This window comes from Rhinocladiella mackenziei (assembly GCF_000835555.1).
Source record: "Rhinocladiella mackenziei CBS 650.93 unplaced genomic scaffold supercont1.4, whole genome shotgun sequence".
Lineage (NCBI taxonomy): Eukaryota > Fungi > Ascomycota > Eurotiomycetes > Chaetothyriales > Herpotrichiellaceae > Rhinocladiella > Rhinocladiella mackenziei.
In genome coordinates, this window is record NW_013550601.1 from 1,508,900 (window position 1) to 1,528,510 (window position 19,611).

At 49.2% G+C, this 19,611-nt stretch overlaps 8 protein-coding genes across 8 annotated transcripts; 5 read left to right on the forward strand and 3 right to left on the reverse strand.

Moving 5' to 3' along the window:
* Positions 1-193: 193 nt before the first annotated feature.
* Z518_05685 (uncharacterized protein) lies at positions 194-1,430 on the forward strand (the record flags this gene model as incomplete). The annotated part of the gene is made up of 3 exons (XM_013416496.1): positions 194-692; positions 748-787; positions 848-1,430. The coding sequence occupies 3 exons, from the start codon at positions 194-196 to the stop codon at positions 1,428-1,430; spliced, it is 1,122 nt and encodes a 373-aa protein (XP_013271950.1).
* A 404-nt stretch (positions 1,431-1,834) lies between these two features.
* On the reverse strand, positions 1,835-2,668 carry Z518_05686 (uncharacterized protein; the record flags this gene model as incomplete). The annotated part of the gene is made up of 1 exon (XM_013416497.1): positions 1,835-2,668. One exon carries the CDS (start codon positions 2,666-2,668, stop codon positions 1,835-1,837), a length of 834 nt encoding a protein of 277 aa, XP_013271951.1.
* A 721-nt stretch (positions 2,669-3,389) lies between these two features.
* Z518_05687 (uncharacterized protein) lies at positions 3,390-4,373 on the forward strand (the record flags this gene model as incomplete). Its single annotated transcript, XM_013416498.1, has 1 exon — positions 3,390-4,373. The coding sequence occupies one exon, from the start codon at positions 3,390-3,392 to the stop codon at positions 4,371-4,373; it is 984 nt and encodes a 327-aa protein (XP_013271952.1).
* A 1,997-nt stretch (positions 4,374-6,370) lies between these two features.
* Z518_05688 (uncharacterized protein) lies at positions 6,371-7,742 on the forward strand (the record flags this gene model as incomplete). The annotated part of the gene is made up of 4 exons (XM_013416499.1): positions 6,371-6,510; positions 6,559-6,568; positions 6,621-6,825; positions 6,874-7,742. 4 exons carry the CDS (start codon positions 6,371-6,373, stop codon positions 7,740-7,742), a joined length of 1,224 nt encoding a protein of 407 aa, XP_013271953.1.
* Positions 7,743-9,533: 1,791 nt separating this feature from the next.
* Z518_05689 (60S ribosomal protein L16) lies at positions 9,534-10,353 on the reverse strand (the record flags this gene model as incomplete). Its single annotated transcript, XM_013416500.1, has 4 exons — positions 9,534-9,666; positions 9,730-10,042; positions 10,120-10,255; positions 10,333-10,353. 4 exons carry the CDS (start codon positions 10,351-10,353, stop codon positions 9,534-9,536), a joined length of 603 nt encoding a protein of 200 aa, XP_013271954.1.
* Positions 10,354-10,650: 297 nt separating this feature from the next.
* Z518_05690 (uncharacterized protein) lies at positions 10,651-12,249 on the forward strand (the record flags this gene model as incomplete). The annotated part of the gene is made up of 1 exon (XM_013416501.1): positions 10,651-12,249. The coding sequence occupies one exon, from the start codon at positions 10,651-10,653 to the stop codon at positions 12,247-12,249; it is 1,599 nt and encodes a 532-aa protein (XP_013271955.1).
* Positions 12,250-13,812: 1,563 nt separating this feature from the next.
* Positions 13,813-15,482, reverse strand: Z518_05691 (uncharacterized protein; the record flags this gene model as incomplete). Its single annotated transcript, XM_013416502.1, has 4 exons — positions 13,813-14,444; positions 14,500-15,240; positions 15,296-15,383; positions 15,435-15,482. 4 exons carry the CDS (start codon positions 15,480-15,482, stop codon positions 13,813-13,815), a joined length of 1,509 nt encoding a protein of 502 aa, XP_013271956.1.
* A 1,431-nt stretch (positions 15,483-16,913) lies between these two features.
* Positions 16,914-18,280, forward strand: Z518_05692 (uncharacterized protein; the record flags this gene model as incomplete). The annotated part of the gene is made up of 2 exons (XM_013416503.1): positions 16,914-17,068; positions 17,155-18,280. 2 exons carry the CDS (start codon positions 16,914-16,916, stop codon positions 18,278-18,280), a joined length of 1,281 nt encoding a protein of 426 aa, XP_013271957.1.
* Positions 18,281-19,611: the final 1,331 nt, after the last annotated feature.

Genomic DNA, 19,611 nt, shown 5'->3' on the forward strand with positions numbered 1-19,611 from the left:
AATTCGCATGGTGATATTTCTTTCTTGTTTTCTGATCTTCCAGAACTTTCTTAGAGGCAGTCTCCCCTGAGATCAATCGTGAGCAATAATAGTGTCCATATCGGCGGCCACATCGACCGTTCGCCGGTAAGAAGCAATCCTGGCTTCCCCCCAGGAGGCATTCTCTGGACGTAACTCGTATTCATGACAGATCATGGCCGAGGAAGCAGTTATTTTCCCGTCAGAACCTCTCTTTATGATTGATCGAGGATGGGAGCGGCGCAAAAAGACGACACGAAGGAATTCTCCTTCCCGAGGAATCAGAACCCAACTCGCGCGGGTTCCCGAAGTTACTATCACTGTTGCGAAAGGGTCATCCGCTGCGAAGTCTACCTCGACAAGGCGCACGCGCAATTCCAAGACGGCGAAGAGCAGCGCCGAGGAATCCACCAAACTACAGTTTTTGAACTACGAACCTTCCAAGGAGGAGAAAAAACAGTTGTCACAGCAAAAGAAGCCCAGGAGGCTAAGTGACAAGAAGATCTCTAAGCTACAGGGACCGCGATCGAGTCCTCCTGTGGACGCTGGTACCGAACCACAGGAGAATCGGAATCTCTCGCCCACACTGTTGAAGACGATGCCGGGAGCCACGGCTCCGCTTTACAATGTGATCGATCCTGAAACGAAAGCCTTCCAAAGCCTGCTGAGTTACTGTAAGTGACTGCCTGGAACCGGCTTCATCTTTGGCGCTAACCACACCGCACATAGATCCCACCCGTATTGGTGCTGCAATGTTCCCAATCGGCAAGTACGTGCCTTTTGAATTCAATCCAATTAAGAAAACCTGATTCTCAGCAGCCATTCGCAGACGAGGTTCTTCTTCACACAATTCTGTTCTCCTCTGCCCTCCACCGTGTATCCACCTGTCACGTCTACAATTTAAAGATTCTGACCTTCTTATGAAGATCATCCTCGACAGACTTAATCCTAGACTGAATGATGGGAAACCTTCAGACGCGACGATTGGGGCCGTCTCATGTCTTGCCCTATGTGAGAATCAACGGGGGAACCATAGCAAATGGGCAATGCATGCCGCCGGAATGTCCCAAATGATTCGTGTTCGAGGAGGGGTATCATCGATTCCAGAGGCCATGCGCATGAAAATTTATCGAGCGGATATTATCAGCGCCGTCGACACGCTGTCAACACCTCATCTGCCTCGCCCAGCCTGGACATCCACATCCCTCTACCAAGGAGTGAGTCTCAATGCGTCTCCAAACCAATCTCTTATTCTGATGCTCGTCCACGTCGAATTGGCGCCCACACTTTTCGATGTCTTCCTCGACCCGTCCTACCTTTGTCAAGCCTTGGAACATGCAGCCTCAACCATGTCACAATCGACCCTATTGCATATGACGAAGACACTATTTGTATTCAACACGACTTGCTGATGTCCAATGACTTGAACGAACCAAACATCGAAAAGGCCTGCAGACTTGCGGCTTTGATATTCGTCCAGACTCTCACCCGAGAACGGCCCTTCTCGAGGACTTCCTCAACCTTTCTCTCGCAAGAGTTGAAGAACTCACTTGGTGACATTGATGCGGAGCAGGCAGCTCCTCGACTCATATTCTGGATTCTTTTCATGGGCGGATTGGTGTCATTTAATACAGACGACAAGAATTGGTTCCGGACAAAAACATGGAAATGCAAGAATAATCATGTGACTCAATCACCTGGCAGGATGTGAGACGCCAGCTCAAAGATACGATGTGGATCGAAAGCATGCAGGAAGAATATGGAGTGAAATTGTGGCATGATGTTAATGCACCCATCTACCTATTGCACGACCGACTCACAGTTTAGACAGCAAATTGTCAAATTCTGTCCCGTCCAGGAATATATTGACGTGTGTGGCATATGGCTGTGGATACTGCCACAAGAAGCCGTGGCCAACCCGAAGATAGATGATTAATTGAGCATTTGCAATCTGTGTTGTCAACTCCCAGCTGCGGCTGGAAGGGATCAAAGTGTCATTGTCACCGTTTGCCACAAGGACTGGCATCTTGAGCTTGCCTAGTCGATCGAACGAAGCACGAGGATTTCGCCTGAACGAATCAGTGGCTGCGTTGAACTGTCGCCGAACACCACATTCTCGATCTAGGAGATCCAAAATAAGCGACTCGGCTGTCCTCCAGTACTTCTCGAAGGCGGCGCGGCCAAGGTCGTCGTCGTAAAAGAAAGAGAATGCCAAGGCTTTTTCTCGTGGCCACACCACCCCAGCAATATGATCGGCCGATGGGGTTGAAGCACTAAGGATCAACTTGCGGACGAGATGCGGTGCCGTAAGTGCCACCATCTGAACCGTATATCCGCCCATGGAGAAACCGAGCAGGTCGATATGTTTGAGTCCAAGCGTTTCGACGAAGGCGATGAGGTCGTCAGCCCACTCTCGGAAAGTTTCTGGAACCTCGCCAGAGCTTCGGCCGACTCCGGCGTCGTCAAAAATGATCACTGTTCGAGCCCTAGCCAGACTGTTGACAAAGAGAGGATCCCGGAGATCCATGTTTGCACGGTAATGAATGTGCATGACCAGTGGTACACCCGGGTGTGTTCCAATGCGACGATATGCGAAGCGGACGCCACTTTTGGCCGTGATGTATTGGGTGATGGCTGTTTGAGCAGACATTGTGCTCAAGGTTTGGTATCTAGAGGCTGAAATGCAAGGAATATATGGGAGCTTGAATGCAGAGAAGATTAGAAGACGGACAACGAGGCATCAAATATCGGTGGAAAGAGGCTATTTTTATACTATTTCGCCATGACGTCTGTGCTAGGAAGCCGATTTTCGAATTTGCATAGCGTACCAACGTGGACTGAGGGTGTATCAAGAACGACCTTGAGACGGGCGTTTGTTTGATAGACCAAAAAGGAAATCTTGTGACTGAAGTGGGAAACTTAGATTTTGCTTTTGCATCTGAAAGAGGAAATATTCTCTCTTTTGGGAAGAGCACTAGTTTAGTAATAGTCCGCCGTATCAAAATGCACTTACCATTCAATGCTCCGTCAGAGAATATAATGTTTCGCCGTAGCGCTCATTTCCGCATCCTTTTTTCTCCCACCATTTCATGTTTCCCTCCTGGGAAGACCTGTATGTATCCCATCCACAATGCAGCGTTGGCAACCTGCACGATAAGAAGCCAGTGAAGCTCCTGACCTAGTCCGTAGCGTGGGATCATAGAGCCACGAGCCTCGGCTAGGCAATAGGTGCTCTAGTTCCAAGGGACCGAAGACAGGCCCCTTGCCGAACCTTGGAGATCGGAACATATCACTCCCTCATCAACCAAAGAAGACAGGGTCAACTGCTATAACAGGAGCATCTACAGGTGAGCACTGACTAGATAGCCATCATGGGTTCATATAGTCCCGTCCACGATCAAGAAATCCATACCATCTACATCCCAGAAGATATACGCAAATCTAGCAAACCCTCCCTCGAACTCATCGCAGAAGCGGCTGCCTTCCTCCACAAAGATGGCATTATTATCATCGACAACGCAATCGATACCGCTCACATCGATGCCCTCAATGCCAAACTCTCGCCCGAAGCTCTGGAAATCGCCAACAACCCCGGCCATCACTTCAACTTCGGCAAACACACTCGCAACATGGACCAGGCCCCTCCACCCAACAAGTCCCTGATGTTCAAGGACGTCTGGTGCAACCCATTCGCAGCAGCCATTCTCGCCGCCGTTCTCGGTCCTCGACCCGTTATCCACTACGCCAACGGAAATACTGCGCTCAAGGCTCCTCCCCACGGCCGCCAACCAGTGCATTCAGACTGCGAATTCGCACACCCAGCCTTCTTTCCCTTCGCCTACGTTATCAACATCAATCTCGTTGACGTTACGCCGCAGAACGGCGGCACCGAGATCTGGGTTGGCTCGCACCACGTAAGCGTGCAAGAAGCACACAATCCCGCCCATGAGTGTGAGGAGCTGCTCACAATCAAGCCCGAACTACTGGAGCAGAGGCGCAAGCACTCGCCGCCCATCCGAGCGAGCACGAAGCGCGGCAGTATAATAATCCGTGACCTGCGACTCTGGCATGCGGGCATGCCGAATTTAACAGATGAACCGCGCGTGATGCTGGCCTTTGTGGCTTCACCGGCGTGGTGGCAGGGCAGAAGCAAGATTCTTCTCCCTCAAGATGTCAGGGAGATGGTGGAGAGCTGGTCAGACGAAATGCAGTTTGCGGCTGAGTACGTTGAAGGAGAGGTTGATCATAAGACTCTCTCGAGTTCAGGGGTGGATTTCGACTCGAGTAGCCAGGTCCTGGAGCGGTTTAGGGAGGATTTGAGTCGTTGGCCTGAGTACACGCCTAGATGGTATTAAGTATTGAGGCTTCTGTATGTCGTTGGGTCATGAGAGGTTTCCGTTTTCAAAGCCCCTGTCTGATGGGGATTATTTATTGGGGGGTGCCTTGAGAATCGAACTGTTGTTGCAGTACAAGTCTTCCAATTGTCTAAGTAAAGAATATTCAATGTGAACAACCCACGCCTCAAATGTATACCGTTCCCTAACATGCCGAGGTGGGAAGGAACTCTTACTGGTAACAAATCCAGACTCGTTACATGTTCTACGGGAGGAAAACTTGCCCTCTCTTTCATCACATGACATTTTTTTGGTCGTTCTCCATCTGCCATTCTATCTCTGTCTCTGTTTCTGCTTCTGTTTTTTGACTAGACCTGTTTTACGCCATGGATTTTTCCACCCAGTTCGAGCCGTTGATTCCTTTCACACCTAATCTAATTATCTTATTTCTTGCCCTCCTTGTCGCTTCGCTAGGAAATGCCTGTTCCTTTAGAGTAAGTGACAATCCCCCTTGCCTCTTTAGTAACAATCAAATCCGCACGTCAACTTTTCGTGGTGCTCTATCCTACTATTCAGGCTGTCGACCTAGAACTTCCTCGCGAACTCACACACACACACACACACGCATGGAGTAACGTGCGGTATCCATGGAAGAACATCACGCTGCCATGACTCAAATGGACGCACGCTCAGTTGCTCTGGCTGATGGCCTCCTAACTGACGAGGCTGTCCCAGTAGAAATCGGTCTTGCTGTGGGCGGTTCAGGGAGGAGAGCGAGTCACGACATGCTCTTGTATCAGCTAGGCACTGCGACTTTCCTCTTCTTTTCTGTTGTCTGGGGGTGTGGGCCACAAGTACGGCGTCGAGAATGCGACCCAGTCCTCTTCGTTCACTGTCAATACCCAGATCACCAAGCTTAGGATCCGCTCGAAGACATAGTTCGAGATTGTGACTGTGTGGGCCGGATAGCGTTGGAAACTGGGATTGACAGTAAGGCGCGAGCAAGTCGATCATTTGGTCTATTATTAGTTGCATACACGGGTTGTGCAAAATCATCCAATGTATATGCGCGTAGATGCAGTGCTTGATGCGGTTGGTGAACACCTGTCTCTGCTGTTCATGTCGTGGAGATAGACACGGTGGCATTGAGAGAGCAATGGGGACTGGTAGCTCTAGTAGAATGCGCACCTAGTACATTGGACGGCGTGGATTGTCATCACCATGTTTTTGAAGTCCTCGTCGTGGAGGTGGGCCAATTTACGTCTCTTGCCCAGAACGTGGATGGCACGGGGGTGCTGTACATGCTGTGTCTCAGGGGGAATTTATCTCGTAGTCGGGAGGCGAAGAAGGACATTACTACGTCGTTCCTGGATGGTGGTCTTGGGTCGGGGCTGGACACTGCGGAATTCCTTTTTCGAGAATCATCAAGGCGCGAGTTACCGGGAAATTACGTGGAAAGACTCCGTTTGCTGTGAAGTTGTCTTGGCCTGTCGCGTTCCCTTGTTGATGGAGCCGGAGCTCTCTTCCCGCTTGTGTACAAGTGCCAAGGCGAGTTGATAAGTCGATGGCGGTGTCTCTTATGGATGAAAGCTCCCAGAAATTACTTCTGAGGAATGGTGTTGAGCTAACGGATCTTTGGCAAGTCGCGGTAGGGGATCTTCATAACTGCTTCTGCATATTCCAAAGTGACGGCCAGGAGTTCGCTTTTATGAGAGAGGCACCAAAGCAATAGCACTTGAGCTGAAGAAGTTGAAGGAGGAAAGGAGATGGAAAATCTAGTCGTATACTCACGTGATCTCGGGAATGCTGTCACGTGCAACCACCAAGGTTGCGCTGTTGGTATGACGTTGGCTGCAACTAACATTTCTCTCCGTTTCTCTCAATCGACTGTCCGGGTTTCTGTTGTTCACTTTTTTTCTGCACGCTCTCCCTTATTTTACGCTCGTTTCAGCGACTCCCGCGTTTCGTTCTCTCAGCTTGGATTCTTACTGCGTTTTCCTCCTATCTAGACTTTCAGAATGGTCTACATCCGGCAGCGGAACCTCCAGAAACTGCACGAATACAAATACGCAGGTGTGGATATGTCCTTAGTGTCAAGGTATATCCTCAAACCATTCTACACCAATGTCGTCATCAAGTTCTTCCCAACGTCCATGGCGTAAGTGTGTCCGCATCAGACTGGTCGTCGTGGTACTAATCTGCTTAGGCCAAATCTTGTACGTGGCACCTTCACCCATCCAGACCGTGGCATGCTAATGTTCCCGATAGATTACCCTGACCGGCTTTGGCTTCGTGGTTGTCAATTTTCTTACGATGCTGTGGTACAATCCAACTCTCGATACTGATTGTCCTCCATGGGTGTACTTGAGCTGGGCCATTGGCCTGTTCCTCTACCAGACCTTCGACGCCGTAGACGGAACACAGGCGCGTCGGACACACCAGAGTGGTCCCCTGGGTGAACTATTTGACCACGGTCAGTTTGGGCTTTGCGATGCTTTGTGCCATGCTAACAGTTGATCAGGTGTGGACGCATGCAACACCGGTCTCGAAGTTCTCATTTTCGCTGCCGCAATGAACCTCGGTCAATCCTGGAACACTGTCCTCACTCTCTTTGGTACCATTTTGACCTTCTACATCCAGACCTGGGATGAATATCACACTCACACATTGACCCTGGGTATCGTTTCTGGCCCGGTGGAAGGGGTCCTCACCTTGGTTGTGGTTTACTTTATCACTTTTCTCAAAGGGGGCGGCAGTTACTGGCAGCAGCCCATGCTTCCCAGCCTGGGACTCCCCAAAAGTGAATGGATGGCCAACTCTCTTTATCAAATGGCTTGGAATGAGTGGTACATGGTCTATGGCGGGCTGGTCTTGGTTTTCAACACCGTCACCAGCACCCTGAATGTTATGAATGCTCGAAAAAAGAGGGGGGAGGACCCCTTCAAATCTCTCCTTGGATTACTTCCTGTCCTCATTACCTGGATCCTGATACCCGCCTACCTTTGGTTGAACCCGGTTATCCTGCACCATCATCTTGTTCCATTCATTCTGTTTGCTAGCATTGTCAACGCTTACTCCGTGGGTCAGATGATTGTAGCACACCTTGTCAAAGCCAGATTCCCTTATCAGAACGTCCTGATTGTTCCATTAGCCTGGGCTGTAGGCGACAGTCTAGGTCCAAAACTGGGACTTTGGCCAAGTGCACTAGGTGACGATATCTACCAAGTGGCATTCATCTTCCTTTCCCTAGGTTTAGCTGTGGGTGTGTACGGAAGTTTCGTCCACGATGTCATCACAACAATCTGCGACTACTTGGATATCTGGTGCTTAACTATCAAGCATCCTTACGTTGAAGGCAAACAGGACGGAGAGACTAAGAAGTCAAAATGACTCTCTTCTGTCAAGTGGTGAATCCCTTCAAATTCGACTTATTGGTGCTGCTCGAAACAATTCTTGTTCGGTCTTCACTTCTTACTGAATACCCTGTTTAATGTCCAGAAATCTTTAACACATTGATTCTGACCGTGTTACACGGAAGAAATGTTCTAATCATTTCGAATATTCGAAGATATCTACTCCGGATCATATTCAAATTTTTCCCACACGGCGTGATCAGTTTGGAACAACAATTTTACCCAGCATGTATTCGGAGAAGCAGCGGCCTGAAGCAAAGGCTACGAAGACTAACGACACCGCAAACAGTGGGAATGTCGGTACGTTCCTACGTCGACTCTACCCATGGAAAACCCCTTGTGCAATGATATACCTTCGATCAAAGCCACTGACTGGGGAACCATCACCAGACTCAGCAGCTACCCCTCTGGACGCTCAAGGCTCGAAGGGTAACCCATCGTCAAGAGCACAAGCTCGGCTTCCCAGTGGTCTTCAGTTTGGTAATCCTCAGCAGTGTGGCCACTTTCCCCATCTGGGTCAGCAACCACCTTATTATGCTTCAGCATCATTTTTTTCTTCACAGTCGATCAATCCATGGGCTCCTCAAACAAACATTGTCCAAAGTCAATGGTTTCAAACATTTCCTCCATCATGTCAGATCAACGGTTTTTCTGTCAAGTTCTTGACGGCGAATATATCCACACAAGCCCGCGCTGTGGAAACAACCATGAGACTCGAGGACGATCTGCGTCTTCCTGGGGATCATCGCAAAACTGTTGCATCCGCTGGCTGGCCTCCTAAATACTCGAGTAATACTCCTGGTCTTCCGCTACTGCCTCCCACGAAAAATGTATCACCACCACCTCCTCGACCTCTTCTACTGCAAAGACCGAAGTTTCTACGCCAAGAGATACTCCAGCCGCTTCGGAATCTAATCCTCCTACAAACATAGCAGCTACATCAGCGCCAGGACAAGAAAGTCTGCCCGAACCTGGAAGCCTGCGAACTTGGTCTAGGTGGAGGGTCTCACAATTCTGCCAACAGCTTTCTTGGGGCGAGATATGCGGCTAAGGATGCTCCTGCGAGGTGATAGGATAATGGGGGAGTGGGTTGAATCAGCTAAGAATGGGCGATGGCTCTGCCGAGGGGAGTAAGTGCTCAGGGACGGAGGAGCAGATAGCATCATCCTAAACGACCAGGATTTTGGAGTGTAGCTCCTGCAAGCTTCACAGGGTACTCGTACGTCCAAGTTCTTATGTCTGTTCTCATCACCGGACACGAGTCACTTCACCAAATTCAAGACGAGATAGGTTCTTTTTTGAGCAGATTTCATCATTTATCTCTTTTTTCCATGCTCATGATTCCGATTCCGGTTCCGTGGCTGAAGCACTTTCAAAAGTCATGTAAAGCACTCTAAAGCAGAAAAGGTTCAGATACCCGTTGCAGGTATGATTTTCGAGTGTTTCTCTCCCATCACCCGCGCCCGGCATGGTGACATTAATCCCATAACTATCACTGCCCGCAACATATCAGCATCCGAAGTGGTTCGTCATGTCTGGTTGTTTCCTCTCCCGGCATGGAATTTTCATTTACAATTGTCGATTCATGGAAACTCCCAACCATGTCACTAAGCTTCTCCCCACCGCTCCCATTGTTTTTCTCATTTTCAGGTTTTTCAAAACTTTCCCATCAGCGGATCGTTCCTCCTCCACATGGCGCACAAAGATGACTGGAGCGGCTGGTGATGTTTGACGATCCACAAAAGTTGAAATAGGTGGGTTGGTGAGTTCAGTAGCCGAGCGCGGCCAACTTCTCCTTCGCCTTGGAATCGGTGGTCCTCTGCGCCTGGGCAAGTTGTCTTCTGGCAGCCTTCTTTCTCTCGTAGTATGCTGCGCTCTTGACCTTTCTTCTCTCCTCGAGTCTAGTTCACGTGTCAGTCAATCCCACTAGATTAACATCTCCAGTTGTCATGTAAAAATCATACCTTGCAACTACATCCTGGTATTTCCAGCCCACCTCGTGAGCCAATCGGCCAACTGTGCAGTACTTTCGACCAGGCTTTAATCTGAGAACTCTCAGGGCCTGAGGTACGACCATGCGAGTCTTCTTGTCGTATGGTGGTGGGACTCCCTCGAAAACCTTCAGTCTCTCCATGGCGGCGGCACCTCGAGCGGTCTTGTGTGGGATCATGCCACGAACAGTCTTGTAGAAGATACGTGCTGGGGCTCGGAAGTGGAAGGGCCCACCTCGCGTAGGGTTGTATCGAGTGATCTTTCGGAGGTAGGCATGGTACTTGACTATAGATGTGATCAATAGTGTTAGCTGGCGAAAATTGATTTGCGGTAGGCGGTGCTGGATTGCGAGGACAACATACGCTTAGCACGGAAGAATTCACCAGAGATATTGAGGGCTTCGCATCGGACGACGACGATTTTCTGGCCATTCAAGAGCTGCTTTGCGACTGTGCTGGCAAGACGACCGAGCAAGTGTCCCTTGCCGTCAATGACAATCTAGGAAATAGAAAAGAGTATGTCAGCCTGATCACATTCTGAATTTGAATGTGCACTCGCGCGTTTGGAGGACTTACGACAGGCTCGAAGGTCGACATCTTGCTCCCAAATCACCAGCGAATAGTCGATATGCGAAAGAAGATCGCGAATTGGGCGAAATGGTGGAAGTTGACTTATCCGTGGGCTGTCGAAAATTGGGACTGGCATTCGTTGAGGGCAACTTGGGGCTTCGGCTTTGTGCGCCAAGACACAATTCTTGGCAGATACGGTCACGTGCACGTCGCCCAGAAAAGTTTCTTCCGCTCCCGCTTTCGAAGCACCGGTATTGGGCCTTGATGATTGTCGAGGCCAGATTGCACGGTCAAAATGAGTCCGACAACCTTCCATCCTTGAGGATGCTTACGGAGAGCTTCATTGCAGCGACATTCACTGCAAATAAAGCTGTCGCTCATGCCAGCGCCACTCTCAAAGATGTCGGGATTTTCCTCCACGAGTTTCAACCGCAGAGTGCCTTCCGTCATGGCTACAAGAAAAGTTCCAGTCAGCGTGGTTGCGTTGCCATCAGCGACTCGCACATCTTTGCGGCGCAAGCGGATAAAGCAGTGATCAATGTCTATAGCAGGGAGCGTGGAAATCAAGAAGCCACTGTGCCATTTCCTGAACGACTTCACAGTCTTGCTTTTGCCCAGGGAGCCGCTATCCTCGCCGTGGGAACTGAAGGAGGAAAGCTGATCCTCTGGGAGGTCGCCACTGGCAGGGTGACCAACTCTGCCGCTTCCCATCTGCAAGCAGTCTCATGTCTCTGCCTCCCTCCCAACAACGAATATATCATTTCGGGTTCCGCTGACTCAAGTATTCATGTCTGGTCTTTGTCAAAGCTTGTGTCCTTCCCGCAACTGACAGACAACTATGGAAGCGAAGAGCCGCCCAATACGCCCATCCGGACCTTTTCCGGGCACAGAGCGCCAATCACTGCGATCACCTGCGGCCATTCGAACATCAACACAAATTTCGCCATATCAGCATCGACTGACGGCACCTGCTACGTCTGGCACATTGAAAATTGCCAACCCCTTCGAACCCTATTGCTCCCATCTATGGCCGTGTCCATTACCATTGATCCGGCAGATCGAGTCATTTATTTTGGATGTGATAACGGTCGAATTCAATCCTGGGACATTTTCGGCCGCTCGAAGGGGAGCCGAACTTCGCTATCCACCTCTTCAGCCGTGACACCCATTCAGCTTCCAGCTCAAGACAGCTGGATTGGCCCCGCTGCAGAAACTGGCGCAGCAACCTGTTTAACATTGTCTCACGACGGAACTTCTCTCCTTTCCGGACACAGCAATGGAGCTATCATCCGCTGGGACGTTGCCAAACACCGGATTCTAAATGAAATCACAAATCTCGGCCAACCTGTCACCAACATCGAGATGCTTAGACCCAAGGGTCTCCCGGATCGCAAGAATTACACCTACACCATCACGAATATCGTCAAACCAGATCTTGAGTTCGCTTCATTGACAGACAACGGTGCTTGCGGTGTTCCCGCAAAATATAGTCTCCGCGCAATGATCACCGTGCCGTGGGCTCCATCGAATAGGGATGAATTCGGTCAGGCTCTCGCTGGGCCCGGGTTTCCGCAAAGTATGCTAGACGGCGCTGTACGTGCCCTTACATTGGGGAATGGCGTGAGCGGACCCTCTTCTGCGGATGACACTGAAAAATGGAACAATGAAAAACTAGTGGATGAAATCTCCAAGTTAAAACGGCAGATTGCAGTATTGCATAGAGTCGAGGAGAAGCGAATGAATAGAAAGCTGGCAAGAATGAAAAAGAGAGAAGAAATAGGCCTGAAGAAAAGAGAAGCGTATTTCGAGGCGAAAAAGAAGGGTAAAGATGGTGATACAGCCATGAAGAAATGGGAAGAGCAAGAGGCCATGCTCGACGTGGAAAGTGACGATGAAAATCCTGATGGAATGGAGACCGGCTGAAATCACGCATTACGAAATGTCGAGTTGATGTACAATTTTCAAAATTCGCATGATCCAGCTGTGAAGCCCCCAACATCCCTACAACACCCCAGCAAGCACACCATCAGGTTGCGCCAAATCTCCAGGAGCCACAATGCAGCCCTTCAGGTCCATGACAAATCAGCCCGAACAAGAATAACGAAAGTACGAATATAAGAACTAAAGGACGACACCAAAACCTGTCCATAATACATTCCATCCAAGATGAACCAGAGTTGTTGTGGTCGCTTTATGTCTTCCGCCCCAAGCGTCTTCCCAAGTTTCAATATCGGGAAGCTTACTGTGATCCAAATTTAAAGCATCTTCTCGTGAACTGGACTTCCATATCTCATTCTGGTTCCAACTACGCATAGATCCGCGCCCGTCTTCGGAGGACCAAGTGGATGGAGTGTCCTTGGGTGATCCTTCCCCAGGTTGTTGTCGTATTATCTATGGTGGTTGGCCTTTATGCAACCTAATTTCCTCGATAGCAGCCAAATATTCGACAAAGTTCTGACTCGCATTACGCCCCATTCAAGAGAGGAAGCAAAGCCCTCTTGGTGCATCTGATCGAACCTGTTGCGGGCTCCGAGAACGAACGAGCAGGTTGCAAGCAATCGAGTCAACATAGTGCAGGCGAGGAATCTGGAGAAAGCATCAAATTCCTTGATACCAAATCTGGCAGGCATCGCATACTTCTTTGCAAGTCGATAGAGCGCTGAGATCTAGATAGGATTCCGGAATGCGCGGTAAAACATCGCATTGTTCGCAGAGCACTGTGCATTTCTTGGAATACAAAGAGGCATTCTCGTTGAAGGGAAGCTCTTGAAGTTCAATTTTGTGGACGGTGGATGTATCTGTCCAACGTCACCAGGTCAGTTGAGATTTCTTCAATCTCGTCCATCAACGTCTGTTGGGACACTGGGCCAATCTCTGAGTGGTAGAGAATTTGTGTGTTGGTCTTGGTCCTTCTGGGAAGAGAAAAGGTACATCATCTTTCCGTTCGGCATGTCGCTTCTGAACCCGTGAGGTAAAAATCAGGATTTCTTTGACGTGATTAAGAGGAATCCTGAAGGCAGAATAGCCATCTTCAGTGTGGAAATAGTAAAGAAATGAGGTACGGCCATTATCGTGTTTCTGGTTATAGGATGATAAAAACTGACCCGGGGAGCATTCTAGGTAATTGGCAATGGCGAGTTGCTTGGTCCCAGACCGGACGAGAGATCCCATCTCGTATAGATGGATCCCGTTGAAGATTTGGGTTTTCTTTGGGATGAGTGTACACGGCTTCGTTATACTCCTCGACCATCCTGATGAATGCATTACGTTGTTCAGGTCTAGCTTTAGAAGCAAGCTTTGTCGCTAGCTCCGTTATCGAATGTGCTATAGTTCGCCGGAATCTCTCCAGGTGGTATCCTTTTATACGCAACCACGGAATTGTCTGTGAATCCCGGATTTGGATAGCGGTTTGGTGTAGTAGCTCCAGGAATGGCCCTTCCGAATTTAGCTATATGTCATATTTTCGTAAGCGCCCGAACTGATTGATTATATGCCCACTGTGATGCTTTTGATATTAACATAGTCCTCGACACCAAACCTAGATCCTTCACGACCAATTCCACTTTCCTTGATGCCTCCAAAAGGCTGCTCGCAAGCACTAACAAGGCCGACTTGTACTCCTACCATGCCGGTCTCCAAGGCCTCCGAAACGCGCCATAGCCTCGATATATTTTCTGTATAGAAGTAAGAGGCTAGACCGCTCTCTTCCGTGTTGGCTAGCTGAATGACTTCCTCCTCCGAATTAAAAGGTGTCAATGGTGCGACTGGTCCGAATGTCTCCTCCGCACCGAAAGTCATCGTGTGCGGTGAGGCATTGACGAGAATGGTTGGTACATAGAAGTTGGGCCCAAGACTGTCTTTGATATAACCCCCTTCGACAACTTTTGCGCCTTTGGAAACTGCATCTTCTACATGTCGCTTTACTTTCTCAACGCCCTTGGAAGAGTAGAGAGGCCCGAAATTCACCTTTGGATCCCACACAGACCCATATGTGAATACTTGAGCCAGGGTTGTCTGTAAGACCCGAGCAAACTCTTCGACGATAGAGCGATGTACAAAGATGCGGTTTGCACACACACAGGTTTGGCCGGATGATCGAAATTTGGAGCTGATGAGTCCTGTTAAGGAGGTCAGCTTCAACGAGAGACTGCTGTCATCACCTTACTGTCTTACCATTCACGGCTTTTTGAATGTTGGCGTCTTCAAAGACAATAAAGGGGGCATTGCCGCCCAGCTCCATACTTGTCTTCTTCATCGTCCTGGCACATTCAGTGTTGAGATGTTTGCCCACTGCTGTAGAGCCTGTGAAGCTCAGATGGCGGACCAGCTTGTTACTGCACATCTCCGCCCCAATCCGTGCAGAAGCTGCTGCGTCTCCGAGCACAATGTTCAGGGTGCCCTCCGGATATCCAACACGTTCAAACAACTTGGCAATGGCAATGGCACACATTGGGGTTTCCGGAGCAGGCTTGAGGACAACCGTGTTACCTCCTGCAATCGCTGCTCCAACTTTGCGCAAGATCATCGCAACCGGCGAATTCCAGGGGGTTATGGCCGCAACAACCCCTTGTGGTTCCCGGATTGTGATGATGCGGTTATTAGCTCTGGCAGCAGGGATAGTCTCACCATAGAGCCGTTCGATCTCTCCTTCAAACCACTCCAGGAAACTGATCCCATAGTCCACTGTGACGTAAGATTCTGTAATGGGTTTTCCCAGTTCCAGAGTACATATAGCCGAAAGGTCATCCCTGTTGGCTTTCACCAGGTCGGTCCACTTGCGCAGAAGTTCTCGGCGTTTCCGATGAGTGATTTGCTTGTATATTTTGAAAGCGTCTTGTGCCGTATCTATGGCTCTGCGAACTTCATCAACGGAAAGGTTGGCGACGTGAAATGCAACCGAGTCATCTTCAGGATCTGTTCACGTCTAGATCAATACCTAGATTAACCTTGGCAAACAAGGCTTACGTACCGTAGACCGGGAATGTCGCCCCTGAAGAAGCCGGAACCCATTTTCCACCGATATATGCTCTAGTGTCAAGAAGCGACTCGTCCTTGAACTGAATGATGTTAGCGACGGAACCATATGCCAACCATTTTGACCTCCAGACCTTATAGGGGATCTTTTTCAACAAAATCGCTGCGCCCGACACAGCCATGCTGACTTATGTTCGACAGAGCCGAGCAATTGCTTGCTACATTTCCACTCTCCAACTTATATGCCGATGTACACATCATACCCTCGGTTCATTCCATGCTCTTGATGTGACGTGGAGTTGGGCGGCGTACCCCGCTTCATGGAAAATGAGTCTCCATTAGGGAGATCTCCAAACCTTCCACAGGCACATGAACTGGTACCGACCTGGTAACAAGAACATCAAAGGGGATAAAGAAGAAATGGCATTTTCGTGAAAAGAAGCGAGGAACCCAAAGAATCCTTAGGTGAAGCCAGCAGGAGTAATGGCATCTCCGCTTCCAAAGGCATTTGATGGATAGGTTACCCCTACCCCTCCCTTAAGGCTACGGTCCTAATAAATCGGTCAGCATTATTGGTCACAATAGACTCAGCTATTTCAGTGTGCTCTTCGCAAAGGGTCTTGGAGCGGACAAAGTTATTTCCATCTCACGAATGTCCAACAAGGCTACGGATGCTCTGAAGTTGGGGGCTGACACGTATATCGCTGCCGATGTAACTCGTGGCTGAGCGAAAGCCAGTGCACATATTTTGTGCCTCGTCATCTGCACCGTTTCTTCTCCAAAGTCAAGCATTCTTTTTTCCCGAAACACAAATAAGCTTCTTTGCCGATGACATGCAAAATTCCCATGGGGGATTAGCTATCCTTGCTCATACCAAGGGCCTGTTGGATCCAGGTGGGAATTCCTGACGGCAACCACCTACCTGTGCCAGCCCACAAGCTGTTGATCGGAACAAAGCCTAGCGGTTCTCACATCGGCAGTCCTAGTGAGATGAGGAAAGGCTTGGAGTTGCTGCTGAGAAAGGTATTCATCCCTTGGCTCAAGAGAGGCCTATGAGCGAGGCTAACCAGGCCATTTTGCAACTTAGAGGATGGTCTTCCACCGTACCGTTCTGTTCGACTTAATGGCGGAAATCTTTATACCCTATCACATATCTGTGCAAAGATTTTGTCCTTTTGCTCAGAGCCCACGTCTCTCTGGGACAGGGTTACTCGGACTAAACACAGTTGCGGAGCATTACACACGGAGTTAATGATATGCTTCGTCATTAATGGATTGGCTTTACTGACCCATCTTTGCTGTTTGTGGTAAATCGCCACATAGGTTTTGTTCTTTTGGCTATTGATATGGCAGATCAGGCCCCCCGCAATGTCTACCGTTACACCCGAGATTTGTTCACGTTTAGCCAATCCTTCGGCATCGGAGAAATGAACATCGTCTGAGGGGCAAGCTGAAGCGGCGTGTGAGCGCTCTCGGCCTTGTACCCGGCATTAACCATTTGAATAGTCAATGAGAACCCAACCGCTCTCAACTCCGATCAAAGTTATGAAGATAAAATTGGCATCGTTTACTTTCAGATTGGCTTTTCACGACTTACTCATACTACTTGCGAGATGGTGGCAGATGAGATTCTGAAGGACGCCAGCCTGCAGCAGAACAATAGCAGAGGCCATCACGACGATTACGAACAAAATGCCGTTTCGGATTATAAAGGACCTCTGAAACGGAGTCCTTTTCGCGCGTTAGTCCAAGATTTTAGCCCAATATGGTACGCAATGTTTCCGTCAATTACAAGTTCTTGGATTGAAGGTAAAATTTTTCTCCTTTTCACGACTCCCTAACCGGACATAATAGGTTCACATGGTGCATGAACGCTGGGATCATTGGAACATTACTCCGTCGGTTGCCATATCAATTTCCGGGACTTCAAACAATCTCAACTATCGCATTCATACTTGACCTTGCCCTGTACATTGTCTTCTCCGCCATTTACATTCTACATTTCGTCATCTTTAGGCAACAAGCGTACGACGAACTAGTCGGCAGCGTGGCGGACTTGTGCCTGTTCCCATGCTGGTCGATTGCCTGGATGACGCTAGTGTCATTCGTCAGTCTCACAGCGAGCAATGCATCTTGGGGCGGCCATCCATTCACCATTGTTGCATGCGTTATGTGGTGGATGGCCGCGGCTTGGATCTTTGGCATGCTATTCTATGTCTTCGTCATCCTGATCCGGCGGCATACTATCCTCGACCGTCAGCTGCCGACCCTAATCATCATCCCGGCTGTCGGAGTGTCAACATTAGCGGCAGTTGGCGGCCTTGTCACCTGCTTTTCTCACGAGATATCTGCGAGGCTGGCGGTCCCTATCATCATTATGTCATTCTGTGCAGTCGGGGTAGGTATCTTACTTGGTCTGATACTGTACACGTACCTTTTTCATCAGCTCCTCGCGAAAGGCTGGCCACTGCCACCTCAGACAGCCACCCTGTTTATTCTTGTGGGACCCATGGGACAGTCAGCAGCTGCGCTTCAATTGCTTGGGTCAGCGGCCAACACTCATGGCCATTTCTCAGCGTACAATAAAGGGTTTTTCTTGACGGGAACAGCGGCCATCTCACTCGAAGTTGCCTGCTCTTTGCTGGCGCTCTTGATGACTGGCCTTGGTGCAGTCTGGTTGGGTCTTGCGTTCTGTGCGATGATCGATCGAGCTTATCGTCAAAAGTTGATCTGGGCACCGACGTGGAATGCTATCATATTCCCCACTGCTACATTGGCGACGTCGACACTACTTTTTGGCACAGAGATGGATTCTCCATTCTTCAGAGTCGTGACAGTCATTCTGGTTATTTTTCTGATACTCGTGTTTTTTGTCAATACCGCTTTTACTCTCCGGAAGATCTTCAAAGGAGAACTCCTCATTGTCAGAGAGGATCCGCGACTCAAAGAACAACAAGACGAAAGGCGCAAAGCAAGGTAGGACATTCTGATATGCAATAAATACGAATAACGTAAATCATCACACGATAACCGCCTACACTTGATGACCACCTTTTCCAACTCCGACCACGCCACAATGCTCGGATTCAAGATGCGACTTCTTAGCAGCTTACAGATACTCTAGAGGAGATTCTCATTGAATATGTGAACAAGCTAAACGATCGAGGTTTCCCTCCCACTCCTCAGATTCTGAAAAATATTGCTTAATATATTGCACATACGAGCCTTGGTCCAAGCTGGCGCACACGGTTCCGGAAGCGATATCGCACGCGACTCACAAGCGTCTACGCACGTACGACAGGTCACAAGCGTAAGCTGGCAGATAACTCTCAACATTTTCAACATTTCTTCGACCTGGTATGTATACTGCTCGAATGCGTTTCACACGCTGATTCGCTGATTCTATTCTGAGTCAGCTTCATGAAAAGCTTGAGATGTCAAACAATCGGTGGGTGGTACATTTATTGTTGTTGAGTGTTCTGTCTGTTTAGCAACTAGTCCTGCCAGATTGCCAGTATATATACACATTCCGTTGACCCCTTCCTACTCCTTGTTCCTAACCTATATCCAGAACAGGAATGATAACCCCTTTTCCAATAAACAGGGCACTGGTTACTGTTCAACGCCGAGAGATGGCGCCCTTGGGTCTCTGCCAAGGATGTCTAGTTGCCACCACCAAATATGCAGCGACTTCCGCAGTTAGAATGTGCGGCTATGCGGCGATCGAAGAATGGCCAAAAAGCCGGTCAATTAAAAACATCCCTGGCACCGTGTTCACCATGAGAAGCGCAGCTGATATTGTTAGTATATACGCCACCTAATTATTCGACACGGGCCAAGAGCAGAACTCAAACCGTGGCTGGAAATGGTTCTTGGGAAGCTTTTAGGAGCATGCTGCAAGATTTGGGCGTCCTCTGTTGTTGGAAAGAAGCACGATGCGATTGGGAAGGCTGGTGTTAAGCAGAGGGATTGTCTCTTCTCCGTATGAACACGTCAGTGAGATGTTTTCCGGTCAAACACTTGATATGTCAAATAATCGGACATGAATTATCTCTTCATGAATGACGGAGGCGCATCCTTTTGAGGCATTTGTGTCCGGTACTTTTTTTTTCCACACATGCAACGGTAAGCTTCGTAAGTGATGTAAGAATTTGGCTTTCAGAGAATCTTGTCTCGTATTCAATTTTGTCATCACACCCCGTTCGGTGCTAAGCATGAGAGCAACATCTCCCTTGTTAGCCGACCATGCACCCCCGCAATAGTATCTAACAACAAAGAGAAATGCCCGGGCTCAGCCCCGGCCCAGTTAGA